The 25,138-nt window shown below is 43.0% G+C and overlaps 1 protein-coding gene and 1 long non-coding RNA gene across 9 annotated transcripts in view; one reads left to right on the top strand and one right to left on the bottom strand.

Moving 5' to 3' along the window:
- Nucleotides 1-20,668, top strand: part of STXBP6 (syntaxin binding protein 6) — a 222,443-nt gene extending 201,775 nt beyond the window's left edge. For 4 of the 7 annotated variants that reach the window (XM_032481800.1, XM_032481803.1, XM_032481804.1 and 1 more), the window contains 3 exons: nucleotides 12,313-12,470; nucleotides 14,999-15,098; nucleotides 17,634-20,668. In XM_032481800.1, the coding sequence (XP_032337691.1) occupies nucleotides 12,313-12,470; nucleotides 14,999-15,098; nucleotides 17,634-17,674 (299 nt within the window). In that variant the 3' untranslated portion in view covers nucleotides 17,675-20,668. Of the gene's footprint in view, nucleotides 1-12,312; nucleotides 12,471-14,998; nucleotides 15,099-17,419; nucleotides 17,545-17,633 lie in introns of all 7 variants that reach the window. The other 3 variants (XM_032481802.1, XM_032481805.1, XM_032481801.1) reach the window with 2 other exon arrangements.
- Nucleotides 10,253-20,194, bottom strand: LOC106729362. Of its 2 annotated transcripts, XR_004320591.1 has the most exons (4): nucleotides 20,059-20,194; nucleotides 17,289-17,478; nucleotides 10,830-10,915; nucleotides 10,253-10,611 (listed from the first exon to the last, which is right to left on the bottom strand). It is a non-coding gene; the product is annotated as an uncharacterized LOC106729362 (long non-coding RNA). The 2 variants fall into 2 exon arrangements; XR_001365764.2 differs by having other exon boundaries at nucleotides 10,253-10,915.
- Nucleotides 20,669-25,138: the final 4,470 nt, after the last annotated feature.

The raw sequence follows: 25,138 nt of genomic DNA, 5'->3' as shown, positions 1-25,138 counted from the left end.
AAGGTATGGAACCCACTGCTTTCCGAAGAACTTTGCTTTCTTCTAGCAGAAAACAGGTTGGCCACCAAAATCTAAGTGCTAGGCTTGCATTTAAGTACCAGTGTTACCAAAAAAAAGTGCTATTGTTAATGTTTGGACACCGTTAGGGACAGAGCTGGACATAGCATTCCTTGTTATTCACACTGATTTATTTACAAATTCATTTATTACATACTCTACCTACAGAAAGAGACTGATCAAAATTTAACAATTTTCTAAAATTTGTCAAGGAAAAAATTAGGCAGTAGATAGAGACTGGAGTTTGTTGGGTGTGGCAAATGAGTAGCTTGGCACTTGATTAGGAAGGACCCAGTTCAGTTGACTGTAGCTGAGATAAATGCCCTGGACTGCATCAACACTTGGATGCGGGGTATGATGGAGAGTTAACAGTTAAAGGTGAACTGAATGTAGGATGCTGGGTGGACAGAGGGCCACTAACTAACACAGTAAATTCAGGAGGAAGAGGAATAAAGGGTCACATAGAGGGTGAGGAGGGAAAGAATGGGCTAATGTTACAGTAAAGGTTGAGAAGCAGACAAATATAGATAGTATCTGGCCCCTGTTTATTCCACAGTAAATGTGCTGAATGACAGATATTACTAATGCCACAGTAGGTATGAGTTCAGACTGCACTACAAATGCTAGGCTAAATACATATTTTATTTAATTCTCAAAACAAACTCTGAAAAAGAGGTACTGTTTTTATCACCTTGAGGCTGATGAGAAAACACAGGCTCATAGAGATTAAGAAGTTAACCTGAGGTCACACACCTAGTACGCAGCAGAGACGCACTCAAACCCAGACCTCTCCGACCTCTTACCCCAGCCAAGAAAGGAATGAAACTGACAGGGAAGAATCAAAGTGATGGGGAGAGGTGGGGAGAGAATCAAGAAATGGTGTGCCATGGAAGCCCAGGGAGAAAGCCACTTTTAAAAAGGAATAGTCAGTCCACTTGTGGTCCCATGGCCAAGTGGAAGAAACTTAAATTAGGCAATAGACTTGACAGGTCATTGGTGAGCTTGAGAGACCATGTTAGGAGATTGGGGTGGAAGCCACAGCACTGAAAGTTCAAGGTGCCTGGGAGCATGAGAGGTCACAGTAGGAGTAGACTCTTCCTTCAAGAACGTTCATGGTGAGTGAGAGAGTAGGGAAGGAAAGATGAGCTTAAATGGAAAGCTTAACAGAAAGACACTTTAGTGCCAAATACCTGAAGTTTCTTTTTTCAGTAATGGCTAAAGTTTAGTGTCTGCCGTGTGCCCAACACTATACTAAGTACTCCATTTGGACAACTTCATTTATTCTTCACATCCTTACGAGGTAGGTTCTAGACCAACTCCATGACTGGTGAGGAAACAGAGGGCAAGGTATTTGTTCAAGGTCACACAGCCAGCAAGTACCAAGCTTCACATGTTGAACAGAATTTGTTTTGGCTAGTAGCACTGTGGAGGGTTTTCAGATTGTATCTATCAGGACTTGAAACTGTGGTTTTTATGGTAAAAGGCACTTGCTTCCAACTGTAATAAAAAGCAGAGCAGATCATAGCCAGTTTATTGCCATATATACCAAAGACAGAGAACAAAATCCATTTTACCAAGTTTAGAGCTATTTTAGGTTAACTTTAGAACAAGGGTTCCCTCTCTGCAGCTGCATTTCAGCCACCCTTCTGAGAGCCTGATATTCTCTGAATAAAAGAGAACCAAAAGAAGTGTCCTTGAATTCATTCTCCTGATGCCCTGTGACTCAGAACATCTTCATAAGGACCAAGTTTAAATGAATACTGAAGGAGACTGGTGGATTTCTCTATATATCTCAAGTTTAAGTGTTTAAAGGACATGAATAAAATCCTAAATGTTTGACCCCTGCTGTTGAAAATATTGGGACAGTGATTTGACAGCATAGTATGAACTCAAACCTTTTATGGAACAGGGAGGGGCTGAGTCCTTGGCTATGGCACATTCCTGTGACTTGGGAATGGCCGAGGTTCCACTAAATTATTTTAACGTCACCAGCAGAAGAGGTTTGCTTAATAGAATGGTCTGTTCTTCTTCCTTTGGTAACGCCAGCAATAGATAACTTCAAGGTCTCCTTCAAGTGGACTTTTGAGTTTATGGGTTTACAAAGTGCTCCTGAGCGCTGAGTCCATTTTTCTTTGTCATCCAGCTGCAGGCAACAAACAAATTTCATGGTCCCTGAAATTAGCCACCAACTTAAGACAAAAGATAATTCTGGACCTGCCACTCAGCATGCTATATCTGTTCTGCTGCCTCTATAAAGCAAGCCTTTTTAATGTAATTACATGACTTGTCCATCTGTTGCTTAGTTGATGAGGACAGCCTGGATTTATTTATTTTTCCTTCTTTAACTTAGGAGTCAGTATAGTTTATTGTAGCATTTCCCAAAACAGATTCTGCAGAAATCCAGCCTACTAAAATCATCTCTGCAAAACGAGATTATCTGGGAATAAACATGTTTGGGAAATTCTGCTCACAGAGCTTTCCTGCTTCCACCTCTACCACTTTTTGATTAACAGTTTACATTCATATATTCAGGGTTTTCTAAAGTTCTGCATTAAGGAGCCAGCTAGAAAGCCATTTCGTAAAGCCATTTACTACAGAATTGAGTTTTCTATGTAGCACTTTGTTAAACCACAGGACCACTTTGGGAAATGCTGACACAGTCATTCAGAGCTTTGAGGTCAACTCTCAGCTTCTATGTATTCGACTTTTGTTGATTCCATATATAAGTGAGATCATGCAGGGTTTTTTCTTTCTGTGTCTTGCCACCAAGGCAGGGAGGTGGGGGAAATGGGAAGGTGCTGGTCCCGAGTACAAAGGTGAAGCTATGTAAGATGAGGAAGTCCACAGAGCTAATGCACGGCATGATGACTGTAGTTAATAACACTGTATTGAACACGGGGAGTTTGCTTAAAGAGTGATTTCAGGTGCTCTCACCACAAAAAAAAAAAGGAAAAAATGGCAGCTATATAAGGAGATGGCTATGTTAACTAACTTGATTGTAATGATCACTTCACTATTTACATGTATATAAAATCAGCATCTTGTATTCCTTATATGTATACAATTTTTATTTAAAAATGGTTTTTAAAAAAGAGCTTTGAGGTCAAGATCTGGGTGACCTTGGGCAAGCTATCTCCCCTCTCTGAGCACTTGTTTCCTTAATTGTAAAGTAGGTTAAGAATAGGTTCCTCTGAGGGATTTGACGAGTTCCCACGGCACCAGCACACAGTAACCATTCAGCGAACTGCAGCTGTCTCTGTGAGTGACTGGCTGATGTTCGCACCGCATCCGTGCCCAGCATGGGTTAACAACTCTTCCTTTTGGAAAGGCTTGATCTAACATAACCTGGGTTTGTAACAGAATTTATCTGATTAGTCACTACAGCAAAAGTACAAGTGAAATTTAACCTTTTGGAAGAATCTCCTATCTCAAAAGGGAATCCTAGAGATTGTCCAACACTGAGATGCAGCTGTGTGATTAGTATTGATTAGTCCATGTAATGTAGAAAGAACCTGGTAATTTACCCAAGCTCTCAGAGAATTAATGGAGTCTGTGAATTAAGAACCAACTTATTTCACCCGGTAGGCCTCTGCATTTAATCACTGTTTGCAGAAGTTAATATCACCATTCTTACTTAAATTATTCATTTATAAAATGTTTAATGCAGACACAGTCCTAAGCAGCAACTCCCTGGAAGCATCACGATTACCATGCAACCGAATTACCACCGTCTGGGGAGGAGGTGCCTGCTCACGCTGGGACGCAGCACTGCGTGTTAGTGGTTCCGAGCGCCTTTAGGACTGAGAAGGGACCCTGCGGTCTGGGAACCAAGTTTCCATGGGACTTTTCTTTTCTTTTGCTAAAATGGCCCCTAGTGATAGAGACCTGAGCAATGAAAATTGGAAGCAGAAAAAGGAAAGAAAAAAACATCTTGGATGAATCCCATAGATTTGTATCCAATAAAATTAATTTGTTTCCAGTACTGGACCAGACTTAAGTGAACCTTACGTACCCATGAAAATAGTTGTGCTTAAAAAAAATTAATACTATAGACAAGAATAGAATACGGACTATTTAATCTATTCAAGGAATAAATTATCATTGAACACTTTGGGAATACAATATGAGAGTTACTGATGTTCCTGGCCTATTAACAGGTTTCATATAATAGATCTCCCTGCCAACTTTTTTGAGTTTATTATATTAAAACCTAAATTTTTTTTCCCCACAACTGGTCTTTCTTTAAGTTAGTTTGGAAAAATGGGGCTTTATTGTACAGTTATTCCTAAGTGGTTGATTGCAGAATACAAGTAGTCCACACAAAACTATTACCAGATTTCAGTTTTAAAGAGCGCCCTGCAATGACCATGTTTCCTCAGCACTGAGTACAGACTGGCAAAGTTTGATCAATCGCCTATCTTTAGGTGATTTTTCTACTTTTCTCCAAATGAGTATTCTGCATTTCAAATATCTACATATATATTTGATATAGGAAGTAGCTACTGAAATTGTTTAAATTGCCTCTTTACTAGCCATAGAATTAGAAATTTTGATTACCAAGATACAACCTGAACGCTAGGGAGATAGTAAAAAAAACCAAACAATGTTTACAGTTGTTGGCATGGTTTGTGTGCTTCTAAAAAAATCTTTCCTCTTCTTTCTCTTCTGTTGTCACTTTTCAATATATCTTACTCTCCTTCCCTCATTTTCCTATACATTCAGATTTCTTTTAATTGTCTTCAGTGACTGAATACAATGCTATAGCATTATCTCAAATTGCTCTCAGTAAAACCTTCTCAATCACTTAATGTAAAAGATACCAACATAATTTTTTTAAAAGCACATATTGAGTAGAGCCAATGTGAATGTAACATCAATGAAGTAAGACTGGTCCCTGCTCTGTCCTCAGAGACTATAATTCAAAAGGTAGTTGACTTTATTTGCAGTGGCTGACAGCCTCTTTTCAGACTGCTTGAATAAATTTGGGTATTAATATGCTTCCTGCCTATTTAGAGAGAATTACTGTTCTGTCTGCCTCAGGAGACTGTTTTATTTCCAGCTTTAACTGAGCACAATATGATGGGCCCCAACTTTTGAGTTACGCATTCTGCTTAACAAAGCATACCTTGATTTAATAAGCGTGTGTTCCACTCTCTCTGAGCAGCACACCGAACTGCACACAGCAGGTATACAAAGATCTGAGTGTCTCCTGGGAGCCTCAAGACACTTGGCCCCAGGATAAAAAGAGAAATAGACATGCAAAGGAACTGGGTGGGGCTGTGCAATTTTTCCAAAATTTCTGGAGAACAGATGTGATCTTAGGGAGGTGAAGGGACAAACAGCTACTGAGCACCTGCAGGCACTTTGTATTAATCCTTATCTTCATGTCCCCAACAGCCATGTGAGGTGGATGATACAGTCGAGGAAACCAAAGATTAGAGCAGTTAAATCACTCCCTCAGCATCATTCTGCCAGTGTGTCAACACAACACTGCCTGGCACATTGTGGGCACTCAAATGAGGAGTTTTGAACATTGAATGAGTCTTTCAGGGAAGCAATTTTTAGCATGCGCCAAGAACCTCAAAAATGTTAGGTCCTTTTTTGTGTCTTGTGTTTACCAGTTTATTATAAAGGATACAAATAAACATCCAGACGAAGAGGTGCATGGAGTAAGGACTAGAAGGGTCCCAAGCACAGGAGCTTCTCCTGTATGTCCTTTGAATCAGCAGTTTAACCTCTAAGAATTATCAGAGATGTGGACAAAGATTGTGTGTGTGTGCATGTAAATGCAAGAAAGAAACCGTAGCCTCACTCTAAAAAGTAAAACTTTCCTAATGATTAGTGATCGTGAACATCTTTTCATGTACCTGTTGGCCATCTGTATGTCTTCTTTGGAAAAATGTCTATTCAGATCCTCTGCTCATTTTTTCATTTTTTACTGTTACTAAGTTGTTTCAAATATATTTTCTATATTAACCCCTTATCAGATATATGATTTGCAGATATCTTTGCCCATTCATTAAGTTGTCTTTTTGTTTTGTTGATGGCTTTCTTTGCTGTGCACAAGTTTTTTAGCTTCATGTAGTCCCATCTGTTTAATTTCGCTTTTATTTCCCTTGCCTGCAAAGACATATCAAGAAAGATACTGCTAAGGCCAAGGTCAAAGAGTGTACTGCCTGTGTTTTCTTCTAGCAGTTGTATGGTTTCAGGTCTTACATTCAAGTTTTTAACCCATTTTGAGTTGATTTTTGTGTATGGTGTAAGATCGTGGTCTAGTTTCATTCTCTGGCATGTGGCTGTCTAGTTTTCCCAGTGCCATTTATTGAAGAGACTGTCATTTCTCTACTGCATATTCGTTGCTCCCTTGTTGCAGATTAATTGTTCGTGTATGTGTAAATTTGTTTCCGGGCTCTCAATTCAGTACCAGTGATCGGTACGCCTGTTTTTCCACCAGTACCATACTGTTTGGATTACTATGGCTTTGCAGTCTAATTTTAAATCGGGGAGTGTGATACCTCTAGCTTTGTTCTTTTTTCTCAGGATTACTCTGGCTGTTTGGGGTATTTTGTGGTTCCATACACATTTTAGGATTTTTTGTTCTATTTCTGTGAAAAATATCATTGGGGTTTTGATAAGGATTGCATTTAACCTGTAAATTCCTTTAGTAATAGGGACATTTTAACAATGTTAATTCTTCCAATCCATGGCAAAGAATATCTTTGTGTCTTCTTCAACTTCTTTCAACAGTGTCTTACAGTTTTCAATGTATAGATCTTTTACCTCCTTTGTTAAATTTAATCCTAGGTATTTTATTCTTTTTGTTGCCAGGGTAAATTGGATTGTTTTCTTAATTCTGCTAGTCATTAGGGAAATTTAAATTAAAACCACAATGAGATATTACCTCATACCCATTAAAATGGTTATTTTCCAAAAAGATAAGAAATAACAAGTGTTGGGGGGGGTGTAGAGGAAAGGAAACCCACATGCACTGTTACTGGGAATGTAAATTGATGCAGCCACTATGGAAAACAGTATGGAGATTCCTCAAAAAATTAAGAACTATATGATCCAGCTCTTCCACTTCTGGGGATTTATTGAAGAATATGAAAATACTAATTCAAAAAGATATTTGCACCTCTATGTTCACTGCAGCATTAATTACAGAGGCCAAGATATGGAAACAACCTAAGAGCCTACTGATGGATGAATGGATAAAGAAAATATGGTATTTATATAGAGAGAGACAGACAGACAGGCAACGGAACTCAGCTATAAAAAATGATGAAATGGTGCCATTTGTGACAACACAGATGGACCTTGAGAGTATTATATGAAGTGAAATAGTCAAGGAGAGACAAAATACAGTATGATTTCACTCATGTGGAATATTTTTAATTAAAATTAAAAAAAACCCCACACAGATGCAGAGACACAGTAGTGGCTACCAGAGAAAGAGGAGGTTGAGGGAGGATGAACTGGATGAAGGGGGGTCAACTGTACGGTGACAAATGGAAACTAAACTTGGTGGTGAGCACACTACAGTGTATATAGAAGTCGAAATAGAGTGGTGTACACAGGAAACATGATGAAAGCCAGTGCTACCTAAATAAATAAGGCCAGGAGGAAGGAAAGAAAGAACTAAAGACCAAACACTTTTGGACACACACCCAATATCTCTAAAAGGGAACTAACTGAAAAAATTACAAGTGTCATGTAGCCATTTATAAACAGTATTTTCAAAGAAGTCTTCGTGACATGGGAAAGTACCCACAATAGGACATAGTACTAAATAAATACAGTATGGTCTCAACGTTGTTTTAGAAAATTTACTGGAATGAAAGGTACCATAAATGTAAATATGGTTATCACTAAGCAATTGAGTATTATACAATTTTATTGCCTTTTTATAGTAAAATGTATTCTAAATTTTCTATAGTAAGTTTTTTTAGCTTGTAATAATGACAAGATGTGTTCGTTTGTGTTGTGATTTAAAGAAATGCTTTAGGAACTAGTACACTGAAGTCATTCCATATAGTTAATGCAGACTGTCATTAATCTCAACACAAGAGAATTCCCATGGAGAGCCAATGAAACAGTGCGTCAGAGAACTGGCTCTGCGGCTGGGCTGCCTGGGTTCAGAACCTGGCTCTGCTGTTCACTTCCTGTGTGATCCCTGGCGCACTGCCAACCCTCTCTGTGTTCATTGGTGCTCCCATCTGTAAAAATGGGATCAGTGACATGCCCAACACATAAGGTTGTTGTGAGCAGCAGACTTTAGTAAGTGCCTAGACCGTAGTAAGTGTTCAGGCAGCTGTTATTTCTGCATTGGATTTACGAAGCTGTTTAACTTCTATTATTTTTATACCTTAAAGTTCTTTATTTTAAGGCTAATAAGCACAACAGATTTTTTTTAATAAGCTCTCCCTTTACTTTTACTATAGCAATAGCATTCCCCTTTCTGCATTTTGTTGTTGACTTAATTCATTGAATTCCTGGCACAATCTCTAGATGAGATAGTTGGCTTCATTAGACACAGACTAAATAAATCCTTAGTCATTTGGCAAGTTTAGAATTTCAGAACCTAGTTAGATCATGTAGCAGCATCAATCATGTGTCCAACCCTCTGCTAAGCCATGGAGAAAGCATTAGAAGGATGATATATACCTCCTGTCTCTATGTCAGCCAGTATTTACTGAGTGTCTCCTGTGTATCATGGATTGGAGATACATAAATGAGAGAGGCACAGTCCCTGCCCTCAAGGAGGGCACACTAGATACCCAACAATTACAGGCATCGTAATAAATGCACCATCTGAAACAGACACAAGGTAATGTGTATGCTGGGGGAACCTATGGTACAGGGCAGGCTAGACATGACAGAGTTTCCTAGGAGAGCGGTCTGAAGGGTACTGAAGCACAGGAGTAAGTGGGGAGGCTGAAATGAGAGCAGAGGTCAGGCAGAGGTAGCAGTCAGCATGAAAGCATGTAAGTAAAAGAAACATGACACATCTGTGAACATTTAGGTAATCTGGCAAGACGTAGGATTAGGGAATGCTAGGGAGGAGGGAAAATGGATGGGCTTCTAAGAGATGAGCTGAGAGAGAGGCAGGGCAGAAGTCTCAACTTTACCTTGGAATTAGTGAGCAGATGGTATCGGATTTGCCTACTTAAAAGTTTACTATGAGGGAATTACATTCAATATCTGATAATAACCAACCGTGAAAATAACCTGAAGCTAACACAACCCCATACATCGATTACAGTTAAATAAATTTAAAAAAAGTTTAGTATGGAAGCGTGTGGAAGATGGACCAGAAAAGGTGGTGAGGGCACGGGACAACAAAAGGCTACTGCTGTAACTCTGAGGGCAAGAGGGACTGGACAATACAGAGACGATGAAGGTGGCCGAGGGCCAAGAGTAGAGAGCTGGATAGGAGGTGACCTGTCGTATGTGGTAAAGGTGAGGGAGGAATCTGGACTGGACTCCCAGGTTTCTGAATGGGGGAGCACGCTGGGCAGATAGTGGGGTTATTCACTGAGCAGGGGGCCCCAAAGGGAAAACAGGTGTGACAGCTGAGCAGGGGGCTCCAAAGGGAAAGCAGGTGACAGTGGGTCAGGTATATACATAATGAATTCAGGGTGACTTTGGATCACTCACCTGGAGTTGTCCAGTAAGAAAACATGGGTCTGGGTCTGCAGCCTCAGCAGCCCAACCCAGAAAGAGAGAGAAGTTTGGTCACTGAAGCCATGAGCTGAGTACAACTGTGCCAGGAAGGGTCTGCAGAGTGAGAAAGAGAAGAGGGCCAAGGACAGATCCCTGGAATTACAGCATTTGCAAGATCTCAGAAGAGAGTAAACAAGCAGGAGACCCAAGTCAAGAGGAAGATTTTGAATACTTAGGGAATTGTCAACAGAGTGAAAGGGGCCCGTCTCGGAATTTACAATCCAGCTAGGAAGTCACTGCACCTACAGGTGAAGAAATGAGGTAGAAGAGTTGCCCACGACTGTGTCTGATCAGGTGCCCAAGAAGGACACAGACAGTTCTTACGAAGTTGAGAAGAGAATGGAACTGACCTGAAGCTTGAGAAAGGTGATGGGACTTCACTGAGCTTGAAATATGGGTAGAATTGAAACCAGGAGAGGACATTTCAACAGAGGCAATGAGATGGGTTCAAATCCATCTTCATGCCTGAAAATAACTGAAGGTAGATTTTTTATTGAAGACAGTGTTTGGTTCCCTCTTACAGTTAAAACATTTGGTTCTCTTTTAGTTGTAACAACTGCTGGTTAAATAGTTCTCATATAAAACTGGGGTAGTGTTGATCTGACATCTTGTACGAGACGAAAAGGAAGTCATGACAGGACAGCAGTATGGCTTACGCAGAGCAGATTCACTGCAGAAACACAGATGGCTTTGAGGGCATCGTCAGGGTCAATTCCATATACCCTCTTCATTTTATGGCAACTAACTCTAAAATCCCTTTGGTTTAATATAGCTGTTCCCGGCTATGAAGCTGCAGCGTCCCTGCCCCATCTTGTCTTCAGCCTCTGGTGGCTAAGTGTGGATATGAGGAAGGAAGCAAGAAAGGGAGGAGATTTTCTCGTGCCCCACCCCCACCCCCACCCCCTGCACCTTCAGTCCCTTCTCCATCTTCCCATCCCATCCCATCGGCCTGCTCCTTCCTGGGAGCACCAGACCTGCAGTGCAGCTTAGGCAATAACTCTTCATTTACCAAGAGGAGTACCTTGAGGACAGAGACAGTCAGGCGTTACCTTGGGAAATAACCTGTCAGAACCTATCTATGCTGGTCTGCTCACAGTTCTGTCACAGTGATTGCTTTCCAGGATCAATGCCGTACCTGCAAAGAGAAGGGTACAGAATCAGGAAAAGGCATTAGGAAACCAGGTTCCAGTGCTAGCTGTGTCACTTCCCCAGTGATGTGATCTTGTGCAAGCCACAGAGCCTCAACTAGTCTCGGTCTTTCCACAGAATTTCTGTGACAATCAAATGAAACATTTGTGAAGATGCTTTATGACTGCAAAATGCTACTCAAATGTTAGGCAATAGTATAGGCTATCATCAGAGTCGTGATGTGAGAGCAAAGGGGGACCCGGATTATTCCTCCTAAATGTGTTCTGAAGACCTAGCATTTCCATTCCAGCCCTTGCATTCAATCAGGTTTCTCCAGAGCCACATCTCCTCTGGTCCCTATCCATCTGTGCTGATTTATCTTGGCTCCTATAGGGCCTGATGCAGCTGAGTAATAGTAAGTTAACTCCATTCTCCTCCCCTTAGCGCATACCCTTAAAATCCATCCCTAAAGAAGAAAAATGGAGAACAATTTACAAAGTGCTTCCTCGGGGCCAGGTACTTTCTTCGCCTGAGATCCTTTTCCACAAACCACAGACTGTTCCCACGGAGGAGGAATTAGGACACTTCTGCAGTTGAGACCAGTGGAAATTACATTTCTATTAAAAGCTGTCTGTGGCTAGATGTATCCATCCCAGGTACAAAGTTAAATGATGTAATAAACTTACTCAAAAACATAAAGCTATTACATAAAATGCCACTTAAATTATCTTCCACTCAGTGTTAACAAAATACAGCCATCAATTTCCCCTGGCTGTAATATTCCGAGTTGCTAGGTCTCAGTGGGTTTTGCGTCTGCAAGTTCTTCACTGTTGAATTCTGTTTCCCGGTCCTGGCAAATGGGATGTCAGGGCTGCGTAACTGTCTGAAACGTGATGGTTTTCAGCTTTCTCAGTATCATCACTCGTGAATCTGGGAGTGCTAAGTTTCTTCTAGGACAGGTTTCTGTCACTGTTTCCTACCTGCTGGCTAAGCGCAGTGCCAAGGCCCCGTATTTCATGTCCTAGAGATGGAGGCAGAGAGGCCCAGCCAACCAGGCCATGGCTTAGGATTCAAGGTCAGGAGCCAACGTGTCTCTTCTGAACTATGAGGCTGATCCAGAGCTTCTCACGGAGCCATACATTTAGGGATGAAGGGGCAAAATGGAGGGGAAACATTGAAAGGAATACGGACATTGTATCTGGAGAAGTTCCGTGCGCCCAGTTTTCCTGTGGTTTTTCACCTAACCCCAGGTCAAGAGGACGTGCTCCTAAGATCCAGATGTGTCTCACTGAACTTGCATGATTCTGTGAACGTGTTAGGATTTCCAGGGTGCTCACCCCTGCAGGGGTCTGTCCCTGTAGGTCAGCTGAGCCAGCTTCTGACGTGCTTGCTGTCCTCCTTCAGGAAACAGCATCCTCCACTCGGCGGCCGACAGCGTCACCAGCGCAGTACAGAAAGCGAGCCAGGCCTTGAACGAGCGCGGGGAACGGTTAGGCCGCGCAGAGGAGAAGACGGAAGACATGAAGAACAGCGCCCAGCAGTTTGCGGAAACTGCACACAAGGTGGGTCCTGCAGAGGTTGTCAAGGAGCTTCGGTGCCCAAAACTGTATTTCAGTGTATTTCCCATGATGGGAGGTACAAAATCAAGCCCTCCTTTTTTCCTTTGGCCCCTTTATGCAATTTCCTTCCACTACTTAGTTAAGTACTAGAGTCATGGAAGATTTCGTCTTGGACCCGTTTCTTTGGTTAAACCAGTCTCCTTCCTGACATCTTCATCCTTGTCTCTGATCTTGGATCTTTGGGAAGTTTAAGGCTCAAGTTCCAGGGAACAGGATGGAGGGTGAGGAGAGGCGGCAGGTCTAAGAATGTCCCCCCTACCTTGGCCGGCGCTTGAAAGGACTGTGGGCTGCTTGTGCTTACTCTTTTTGTGCTGTCCCTTTCTGGTCATGAGCCCGGCATCCTGTGTTCTTATCTCTTTATCATATGAAAAGCAAGCTGTAGTCCAGGGCACAGGGCACCTCGGGGCTAGTTTCCCCTCACCAGGGACCTTGGACCTCTAAGGCTGACCTGCGAGACTCCCACCACCTCTGGGTCCAGAGGATGCCGTTGGTGCACACACTCACCAAGAATCTGCCTCTCAAAAGGGTAAGGGAGAGTTTTTATTGTAAGGCAGCCAGCTGTCTAAGGCAGGCGCAAACCAAAGGAAACAGAGGCCCTGTTGGTCAGGTGATAAAAGAGGATTTATTACTGTTCTCGTGCTTCAGATCAAAGTACAAATACAAAGGACATTCGAAGTTCTTTTCTGGCTAGTGATTCAAATTTAGGTTTCCAGAAACAACAACTGATAATTGTTGGCATCTCAGACTCATAATCTGGCCTTTCAGATATGCTTTTCAGGTGACCTTTAGGGAAAAAAAACTAATTTGCTTTAACAGAAAACCCACTTCTGCTGAGGAAACAAGAATGGACAACCTGAAAAGTAATGGGAAAAATCTCCCCAGCTGAGCCGGGGTGGTCTCTCCCTGGTGGATCTGGATCTGAACAGATGCTTCTCACATCCCCTTCCTCCAGCCCTTCTGCACAGACCTGTGTCGTTGTGCCATCAGTTCCCTATTATGACAGCATCTTACTGCACTGCTGCCTTGAGGGCCCATTTGGAGTTCAGAGTTGGCCAAAAATGCAGGCAGCCTTGCTGGGGGCCAGAGCCTTGCTTGCCGTGGCTGTCACAGAGTGAGTGAGCTCAGAATTAAGGTTCCCCTCCTCCCTTCTCCAGCCTTTGTGATGCAGGAATGATGATGGAATGGGGATGCTAGAATTCCCACCCAGCTTCATTTATAGCAACAGCAAGTGTAGTGATTTAAGTGGTGGGGGTTGAGATGGGCAGTGGAAGTCTGGGGAAACATTTAAAGTGTTGATCTGGGGAAGAGAAAAGCTCAAGGGAATTATTTTTTAATAATTGTCCTCAAGTCTGGGAAGGGTGATAATGCAGGCAGTTCCCTTTTCTGTCTTGTCAGACAGAAGAGGACACTCAGTAGTGCACTGATAACATTTTGCTAAAACAAGAGTGTAGGTTGATGATTAAACCATAGACCAGGTTACCAAGGAAGTCTGTGAAACCGCTCTTCTAAGGTAGAACAGACAATACTTGGAGGTCATCCATGTCGGCGTCCGCCTCTGATGTACAAATAGTGGCTGGGATAAGCTAACCATACGGCTAGAATTCCTGGCCTCAGTCACCGTTTCCCTGACACTGTGGCCAAGTCTGCTAGGCAGCTGGGGAGGCAGTATGGCATGGCAGTTAACGTCTTGTGTTTGGTCTACCGTCTCAGTGACCTTGGATAAGGGCTCAATTTCTCGAAGCCCCAGCTTCCTCATCAGCAAAAGAGGGCCAGTTAATAGTAGTAGCACCTCTGTCCTAGGGCACTGAGCAAACTGAGTGCACTCAGACCTTCAGATCTGTTAGCGCCATACTTGCTGCATATAAACCTCAATTAATACTAGTTATATTTCCATAAAAATGGTTTCTGCCGAACCTGCCCTAATTGGTCATATGCTGAGAACCATAGGGGGTTGGAGGAACGTGACCCAGGATCCCAGCACAGGGATGGGGAGGGACTGGAGGTGAAGATTTTGTGTCCTCCAAAGTAGGCATCCTGCTGAATGCCGATCCTGTCTAGACACAGAGCGGCCCTTAAAAACTGGACCTGTCAGAACAGAAGCTGACGAGGCCACCAACGGCCCAGGGGGCCCTGCCCACTGGGAGGACCGTGCCAGCCAGTTACCTGCTTTGCTAGAGACAGATGAGTAAGTGGGGCAGTCTCCACTTACTCTCATTTCCCCTCCAGGGGGTGTTATTAGGGCAGGTTCGGGAGCTGCTAGTGTCTGTTAGTACGTTTGAGGAGGTGTGAGAAAGACACTATGGCAGCCAGACTTGTGGTTTTCTAAAACGGACGTGTGCTTATGAATCACAGCATTGGCAGGGTTCCTAACAAGGAGACTGACCCCTTGTAATAAGGTGTGGCTATTTTCCCAGGGACTAGGACTGATCTGTCCCCTTGGCATAGGCTGACCACGATGGTATCATTTACAGGCTGAGACTCCGCCAGGCCTACTGGTAAGGAGAGAGTTCAGAAATGGAACCCAGGCCTTCCGCTCCCCCCAGCATGGCTATGTTCAGAAGTTGACACACAGTACGTACGTTAGAGCCCTAACAGAGCGAGGCAGTTCTGGGTTACAGTTCCTTTGGACTCCCTGGCTTAATAAGGACACACAACCCCAGCTGGAGAGTAGGGCACACCTTCTAGACTGCAATAGAAGAGGATCTCCTAGGCTTTTCCCAGGACCCCGACAGTGATCCAGGTACATTAGTGAGTGAATCACCTTCACAGGATCCTGCCATCAAGATACCTGGTTGCTTGCCTCCTGTAAAGCTGATAGAAATGTACCTGCATCCCCTTTCCCCCACTTCCCTTCAGCCTGGCTTGGAGAAGCATGGTTCCTTCCTGAGCTGTGGGCTTGGCACAGTCTCAGATCTCAGGAGAGGCCAGAGAGCAGGCCTGCTCTCTCTCCCTGCCCCAAAAAGCACAGCGTTGCAGTGTGCACGGTGCTTTGACACCCGCCTCGGCTGGTGAGTCAGCAGGCGAGAGCGGTACCCACACCTAGGCATCCTCAGATGACATTTCCCCCAGAAAGGAGCAGTGATCTGCCCTATTTTGCACAAGCCCACGTTTGTGGGGGAGGGAGTGGTAAGTGGCATTTCCCTCACTGGCCAGGAATGGCTGCCTCTGTCCCTACTACACTCATCTGCTTCCCGTGGGTCTGAGCCAGAAGGGACCTCAGGAGCCCAGGCCTCTTAAAGAACACCCCCAGTGTGAGTAATGGCTTTCTCCACGATTGCTGTTGTTACTAAGATGGGGCTATTTACAGTTTTGAAAGAGAAAGCTTTCCATGTGTTTAAAAAAAAATAGCAGAAGGAAATTTTTAACTTGTATAGGAACTCTGACATCAAAATTAATCCATAAGCATTTGAGTTGGAGATATTTACAGACATGAGAAAACTGAGGCACCGAGCAGTCGTGACTTTAGAGCTCAAGGTCATACAGCAATTTGCAGCAGGGAAGCAACAGTACCCTGCCTTCCATATTCTAAAGCTTCTAACTCCCAGGAAATTAAAGAAAAAAAAAATTAGGTAGCATAAAGAGTGCTGGCACTTCCCACAAAAATACCTCAAATGGCAAAATGTCCAAACCAGCTGCATGTCTGTAAAGCTGAGCTGGCACGGCCCTGCCCAGCTGGGACTCCCTCAGCATCAGTTCCAGCTGCACTGCAGTGGTGACCAGGGCCCAGTGTGAGCAGCAGCACGATCACTGCCGAGGATTAATGGCTGTGGGTAAATTGGCACAAGCCCATTAGCTGAAGGCTAACAGCTCAGTGAGTAACAGGACAGCAGCACTGATCAAATATTTATGGTTGGTATTCATTATGCATGATACTAAACAGCTCTGTGTGGATCTGAAGGGTCTGCATTGCTAAATAACGTATAAAACCTAGAGACAAAGCGAGAAGTGGAGGCCACACAGGGGAGGGGCTCCGAGCGTGGCTGAGGGGTGGGACGGATCTGAGGGAGAGCACCGGCCCTGCCATTTCCACCCACCATGTTTCCTGAACTATAAAGTCTCCGAGGTCAGGAGTTAGTAACCACCTCCATCCTTCTTGGCAAAAACCTACAGCACTTAGCAGGGCAGCCTGGGCATACTCGGGACTTCATGAACACCATCTGACCATTGACTGCTGGTGTCAGCACTACTGAAGGTCCGTGGTTTAGGATGGCTTCACCAGCCAGACGCGCCCAGAGCTAAGGTTTCCCAAATAGAGACTGATTTAGCAACACGACTACTCCCAGTCACTCCAGCCCCAACCTCAGAGTCAATCCCTAATAACAGACGCTGGACACACAAGGACTCCCATAGGTCAGCCTCCGCCCTGCCTTCTGCTTCACACCAGCGTATGGGCTCCTTGGTAAGAATCTGGCTAAGGAATGCAGTATCAGGTTTACTTTTATGTTTTGTACCTGCATACATTTCCTTAAATATTTATCAACGTGGGCTCCAGCTGGCTTGGGAAGTTATTGCATGATACAGTGGTATCTGGTGTTCCCATTTATAAAGACCTTATGTTTCAATAAACAACATTTCTCAAACACCAGTGGGAGTAGTAAATCAAGGTCTGAATTTGGTCTATTGTTCAGCCGTGCTCAGTGACACATTCTGTCAAGTGCTCTGGACCTCACTGAATGTCCAGGATGTTACGTGGCTTATTGCAGACTGTTTCTCTACAGCTGGTGATTTGTAATACTTTATGAGATGTCAGTAAATACTTACATTTGAGGAGTGTTGGTCTTCCTGGATAACCACCAACCTGGGAGCCCAGAGGCCTCTGCTCTACTCCCACTGATCTGTAGGGTAGGTCGCTTGTTCTGCCTGCGCTTTGCCTTTTCCATTTGCTCCTTCAGTGAAATGAAAGGAACATCACAGAACATCCTCCGGGACCTGGACACATTCACCACCATCACTGTAAGGAGGGGAGACAAATGCAGCGCTCAGTGGACGATTCGGGGAGATGGTGCACACCTACCAGGTGCCGCTGTGGGTAGTAATGGTGCTCGGCCGCAGCAGGAAGACTCCTGGGGCTGCTAACATCTTACTTGTGTCCCTCTCTCTGTTTAGCTTGCCATGAAGCACAAATGTTGAGAAACTGCCTCTCCTGATGACCTCTTAAGAGAAATGGAAGTTTGTTCAGCAGTTTTTACAAGAATTCCAGACCTCCGCTTGCTTCTTTTCCAAAATACGGACATTTAGGGGGTTTGTTTTGCCTTTTCAGATGTTAGTATGAAAGAAAAGATGCTGTGTTTATACATTTCCCTAATAACCTTGCTAAGAAATGCTGCATAGCATCAGCTTCAGTTCTTTTCCACTGTGTGTGTGCGTGTGTTTGTGTTTTCCCTTTTTTTTTTTAAGGTTTTTTTTTCAGTAGTTTGAATATGAAATTTTGACCAAATGATATACTGGCAACATGGTTTTTTTTCCCCTGATATTAAGCAGGAAGACATTTTAATGTAGTGACATCAGCTGTTACTGTTCCTGGTTGAAAATAAAATTCAAGCAGTGACTGGTTTCACTCAGTCTCCTAGCTACTCTTAATTTGAAGGTTAAGATTCTATATCCTGAGATGTAAGTCTGTATTATGGAAAACAAATGGATTTATCAGGGGAAACAGCAGTCTTAGATTTTGCTTTTTGTGTAGTAATCTCATGCATGAGCCATCACCAGCATTCAAAAAAAAAACATCAGAATCACAGATAGAAGTCTACTTTCTGAGCTACAGTTTAAGTACTTCCACTACTTGTTTCCAGGTTGATTATTTGGAATTGTCAAATGAAGGATAAAAATTTGAGATTAAAGACCCAAGGAAAAGCCTATTTGTAAAACCTCTGTGCATTCACGAATGTTTCTTTTGTCACTGTCCCCAATTACTAAGTTAGCTGGTCTTGAAAAGAGCTTGGATTTTAATCAAGAATCGATTTGTCCAGATAAAAGTCTGTGCAAATGATAATGTGAAAAGATACTACATTAAAAATCTTTTTTTTTTTTTTTTTTTTTTTTTTTTTTACAAAGTCATGCCTATTTCAGAGACACCCTCACAATGCCTTGGGAAATGGCCATCAATAGCTTGGTATCTGATTTTTGGAGGTTTTTATGTTGTTACTGCTGTCTGTTTACTTAATGTAATTTAAAGTGTGGGTTTCTTGACACATCACATTTCATGGCAATTGCAACTTGCCAGGTCTGGCATAAAACAGCAGTCAGGAAGCCTTTCCATTGCAGTCAGACTGAATAAAGTCAGTTCACACACTTTCCGATCTCGTATTACTCAACACAGTCCTGGGCTTTCAGTCTGGGAATTTGGTTCCTTAGAGGGTTAAAATGCTAAATAGAAGCTGTGCTTTGTCTTCATGAAACAAGGAGGCAGGCTGCACATCCCAGACACATTCTCAGCCTCCTGCTGCGGTGCATTGATTTTTAAGCTGCCTGGATCTTCAGGACCCTGTTCTATCCATTGAGCCGATTGAGGCCACGTGTATTATAGCCTCTTACACAGCAGCATACAATGACTTTGGGATTATTTATGCTGATTTGAATATCTTAAATTCTCCTGATAAAGCATTCCCAAAGTGATAGAAAATTAGGCTATTGGGGGGGGGGGATGATCTTGGTACATATCAAAAGGGAGATAGGATTTACCAGAGACAAATTTCTGGATCCTCTTAGGGAAATGATCCAGTTCAAGAAAACTCTGTAAAGTTAAATAGTTTACCCTATAAAGTTTAATATTTTGTACTTTTTTTTTTGGTGTCTTAAAACTTTAAAGAATCAAGGAACTTGGTATCTGGTGAGTATCATTAGACACATTTATAATTTTTAAGAAAAGCTGCAAACATCACACCAAATAGGTGTTGTTTGCAGACCTCGGTCAGAAAATGCACACGTACACACACATATATCCATCTTCCCAAGTTGGATTCTAGCCTCAGAGATAGATAGTTGGTATAAATAATTGAAAGGGTAAATCTAAAACCCCCTGACAATTGGCCAAACTCAAATATAAAATTTGTTGCCAACTATCTAGCAACAGTGTTTGTGAAGCTGCTTCTCAAATAGCAGAGGGTGAGGTCATAAGCATACTGTGAAATCTGAGAGTCCTCCTTCCTGGTAGCCTTGTGATAGTTACTCTTCATAAATATAGGTGTTCAACACCTTGCCCTTTCTTTACTATTTGTCCTGATAGACTTAAGTCTTACTGGAAATAGCCTGGACTAGAAGAAAGTCTATGTGCATCTTTATTAGCATCCTCTCCTGATTTGCTTCCAGGCTGTGGTCATGCCCTTGACCTCCCTGTGTCCAAGTCCTACCTAGGCTTCCACCCAACAGAGGCCAAAAAGCAACCCCGGCCCCTCCTGGACTCCTGACTGTTTGCAGAGGAGCGAGCCCTGTGATGGCACACGTGAAGTTCTTTGCTATCCTTTTGTGGAAGGTGCTGCTATACAAAATATTAATACAGTCTAACGTAGAGAAAATTGCTAAAATAACTTACATTACTTGGGAGCAATTCAGTGGCTTGCTAGAAGACGTTTGTTTCATTTCCGCACTTCACTGTTGAGTTTTGGAAATACTCTGTATCTGTGAAGGCTTTCTTAAATCGTATTGACAGCGCATAAAGATTTTCCCAGTGTTCTCACTTCCGCCTGGAGCGCAGCTGCAGTATTCTTCACTAGTCCTATTAGATACCTGTGTACAGGAAGTAGACGCTAATTCAGGCTAATGTTTCATATTAAAGAATGTATTTGTAAAATGTAACAAGATCAGTAGTTACCTTTTTTAAGCTCTGAAAAAAAGATTATGTGTTAGACTTAAAATTACAGTGAAATTTGTCTTAATACTACTTTTATGGCTAACAAAGGTTGTGCATTTATGTAAAAATATTTACAGAATGTTCTCAATAAAGGATATTAAAGATAGGTTTTGCTCTTAATTTTTAGAATTGTAACACTGCTAATGTCTGTTGTACAGTTATTCATTCTCCAGAAGTTCTCTAACATGTCAAAGATAATTTTTGTTCCTTTCAGAGACAAGTAACACTTGCCCTGTGATTCACTATTACAGCAAACTCTAATTTTATCATTAAATATTTTAACCGCGATGAATGTTCGTTTCTGTCAGTTATTTTCGAAATCTATAAAACACTACCGGATAGGCAGGCATCACCCTTTGGATGCTAATGGGAAGAACTTGTGTGCCTACAGGAGCCATTCTGATAAGTATTCTTATGGACATTTGACTGGGAGAACTTGAAATTTAAAAAAAGACTAAAGAGCTAACTAAAATTAATTTAAACAATGAGCTTCTACCCAGGAAGAGTTAAGATTTTTTCCTTCTTCTCATGGGCAAAGCAGTTAAGCTGATTAATAGTTATTTTTCTGAGGATATTAGTGATGTCTCAACTCAAGTGCTTATTACTGCACACACCCTCATTCAGCAGACTACTTTCATGTCCTTTTAAATTGGAAAGAAGACAGTCAAATTATCTCAATTTATTTTTATGGAAAAGCAAATGCAAGTTATCGCATTGCCCCGCTTGTTTTCAAAGGAAGTGACTGAGGTGACGACTGTTGCAGAACAGTTGTCATGGACACTGGGTGAAGCAAGTAGGACTCTGAAGTATTTCCTGGGAGGACTTCAAGTGTAAAGGAAAGGCTACCACCTCCACTTTGCAGAGAAAGGACAGAGAGATGGTTCGGCTAGATGAGGACCTGGCCTTGAGTCATTAGATATTTAAAGGCACCTTTCTTACAAACTAATTATCAACCCACTGATTTGCAAAGATGATCTTTTTTCTTAATATAATTTTTGCTAGCAATTATACCACAAGCAACTCTCAAATTTTATGGGAGAATACAAGGTTTAAGACAAAAATCAATGGTGCCTTTCCTCCTTGCTGTCAATGAGAACACACTTAGGAAAAACGTTTGTCCTAACATGGGTTTGAACTGCCCGGGTCCACATATATGGGATTTTTTTCAATAGATGCATACTACAGTACTACAAAATTCACAGTTGGTTGAATCTGGATTCAACCAACCACACACGGAGGACCAACTGTGAAATTATAGGCTGATTTTCAATTATTTGAGGGAGGTGGGGCTGCACCTTTAATGCTCACATTGTCCAAAGGTCAACTGTATTGACTCATCAATCATCGTCTGCCTAAACAAGCAGACTGAGGGCAGGGCGAAGTAGAGAGAAGAGAGGGGAGAAAAATACCAGAAATAAATCTCAAACAAATGCAAAGTCTCCATGTTATTTCCTGATGATATCCCTTCTGTGTGCCTCTTTCCCCTGGCGCGGGCGAACCTGGGTGGTAGCTGGACACAGGTATGCACATCCATATAGGCATGCACACAGCTGGCATCGAGAAAAGAGCTGAACTGCGCTGCTAGCTTCCCCCGAAGTCACATCTGGCCATGGGTAGGCAGGTGACAGTATTCCTAAAGGTCAGTGGAACCGGGAAGTGCCTCAAGTGGGCCATGATCAGAGCAGGAGAAACGTGAAGACTGAGACACTGAACACATCCCACCCAAAAGGCAATGCTCACTTCGTTTCTCTAAGCCTGAGTGCGCTAATAGCCCTCTTTTAACAAGATGTTGCAAAAGACAGATTTCCTTTTGGCGTGCTTTTTGAAAATACAGAAACTGCATATACGTGAAATGATTTTGTAGAGCCAGAGACAGTCTGATTGCAAAACTGATCTTTATACCCACCCGCCAAGTCACATTTCTCCCCTCCGTGCCCTTCGCCTTGTTTTTCCACCTTACCTGCACTACAGCGCCGGTTTATAGCCACTTAGGGCAGCTTCTCCATCCAGGCTGCATGTCACAGTTACTTGGGGAGCTTTTGGAAAATGTACACATTTTATTCCCAAATTTGCCCCTGGCCATCTTGTCTTTTGCTAAAGAAATAAAATGGCTCCAGCAGGCCTGGATGGTGAGGCACCTGGCTTCCCCAGATGCTTACTAGGTTTAAACCAGCAAATTAAAGCCCTCAAGGAAATTAAACATAATGTGCATTTAAGCTTGATTACTGCTATAGTGCAACCTCCTGCCTTGACCCCCATTATATTTTCTCCCTAGAGCCTCGTCTAGAGCCTCAGGATTTCCTGAGTCATATTTTCACTTCCCAACCCCCTCCCACCCCTGAAGTTTTCTGCCACATTTTCTTCTTTCTGCTAATGAGTCATAGTCCTGGGCATTGCAGGTCTTCAGGGGGGCTGCTTCGGGGGTCCGCCCCACTGGGCACTGCTGAATGTAGGCTGGTGGGGCAAAGCCACCTTGCTTCCCTCAGTCTCACAGGAACCAGTGGATGGACCTAAGAGGTTCTGAGTTGACTGCTGAGGGGTATTGTCACTGCGTCCACATTTTGTCTATTACACATTGTAAATGCTGAGATGGAGTGGAGATGTTTTTATAGAGCATACATTTTTTTCCTGTCTTTAAGTGGTCGACCGGCTCAAGGATGCCTGTTTCAATGGGGGCTGGCCTAGATGTGTCAGAGGCTATTCAGGAATCGCCATTCCTGCAAGTCCCAGGTGTCACTTGTCAACATTGGATATAAGCCTTTGTCCTATGACATCGTATCCCCCACCAGTTTCGCCACTCTGATTATTTGTCAGATAACCAGAAAGAAGAAAAATGAGGCCATGAATTCTCAACTTTACCCTGAGATCTAAAACATGGCTTGGGTGATTCACAATTTCTGAAGAAAACACCTGTTACGTGCTCTGATCAAGTGCGCCAAATGCTCTGTTTAATTGTAAAACCACATCCTTGATGACTGAAACCTGAAGCTTTCTGTTAGTTTTTTTTTTTTTAAACCAATCCTTTTTAGTTACTACCTCAGGAGGGAAAATCTGGTTCCAACTATCAAACGTGCTTTTTTTATTCACAGTACAGTGGCTTCCTTCAGGGAGCTTTGCTTTTTTTAAGACCTGGAATTACAGTGGCTGATACTGGTGGACACATTTACATTGTTCTGAAAATTTCCAATACTGAAATGGCCTCAACATTTGGACAGAAAGAAACTGTGGGAAAGAAGGATATATGAACTGTGCCGCACCCCACATCCCCAGAAGGAGAAATAAAACACACCTTTAGCTAGAGTGGACATGGGCAGGGCGCCCCCTTGTGGTGGCTTGCTGAAGACAGCGTTGCCCTGTGGTCCTGCAGTGCTTTGAGGTCCAGCTCCAGGCTTACCAGGTGGGTGGCCTTAGGCAAGTTACTGACTCTTTCTGTGCCTGCTTTCTTAACTTTGAAGTGGGAGTGGCTATCTACTTCACAGGTTATCATAAGGATTAAATAAAATAATGACTGTAAAGGCTTCAGCCCTGTGCCTGGCACATAAGGGCTCCACAGCTCATCTGCAGGCTGTTCTCTATGATGGATCCAAAATAAAGCAGTGAGCCCTGCAGGCTTCCCATGCCTGTCAGATTGTGCTGCTGGCTGGAAAAAAGGATGTATTTTCCTTAAATCCATGTTGGCACAAGGCACTTGAGCAGACATTCCAGGCCTCTTTGGCCATTTTTAGGATCTATGGACATAGATCCCTTGACATTTCATGTATCCCAACCCTGACATAAAAGAGAGGCTTCTGGCCTAAAGGCACATCTTTGGAAGAAACTTCCAAAAGGACTAAATTCACAAGAAAAAGGAATGGAAGAAATTGGCTTTAGTGTCTGGCATCAACTGCAAGAATGGAACTGAGTGGTTTTACAGTCCGGGAGATTATCTGATGTGTCCTTTGGGCAGCAATTCATACTCTAAAAAGAAGCTCAAGGTTGGTCTACATACGTATACGTATAGCATGCCTTTTTTGGAAGCATCTTTAGACATTCAGCTAAGAGACAGAAAAAGGCTCCAGAAAAACTCTGATGTCAGCCTACTGTTTCCCACAGCTGTCATGGGTCTATTATTTATGATGTCCAAGTTAAGCCTAACATTACTTGGGAAATAGGCCACTTGTAAAGGACCGTCCAGGCAAGAAGGATCAGGCTAGTGATAATAGTGGATCTGTCCCGCCCCAAATCCCAAAATCTACTTTTCTAAAAATTGCCCTGAACATTACTTTTTAACAAATTGCAAGCCATACAAATTTCTTTTAAAAAATTCTTCCTAACAGAGAGCCTCCTGGCTTTGTCATTAGCTTTCTGTCCTCAGGCAAAGTGCATAATTTTTCTGTGTCTGGTTCTTCATGTTTCAAAGGAACATAATCTACACCCTGCCTGCCTCAGAGTCCTGGGAAGGGGGAGGCGTGGAAAGTGAAGGAGCTCTGGGAAGTGCGAAGTGATAGAGAGGCTGGTTACTCTCTAAAACCTCGACCTTCAACTGTTCCGCCACACCCCTAAGGGATTCCTTTACCCTCTGCCTCCCTCCTACAGGCCCATCCTCCTGGGACCGAGTGGTATCATCACTGCCTCTTCCCTCTACTGAGGGGAAAATTCCCTACAGTCAGAGGCTACTTGCCACCTGGGAAGTGGAACAAAGGCAGTAAGTAGTAGGAGACAGCCCTGAACTGCTCAGGGAAGGGGACAGCTGGGCATGCCAGGGGCTAAAGGAGGGCACTGT

The sequence above is a fragment of the Camelus ferus genome, chromosome 6 (assembly GCF_009834535.1).
Source record: "Camelus ferus isolate YT-003-E chromosome 6, BCGSAC_Cfer_1.0, whole genome shotgun sequence".
NCBI lineage: Eukaryota > Metazoa > Chordata > Mammalia > Artiodactyla > Camelidae > Camelus > Camelus ferus.
Note: the sequence above shows the minus strand (reverse complement) of the source record. Positions and strands in the feature narration are given on the sequence as shown.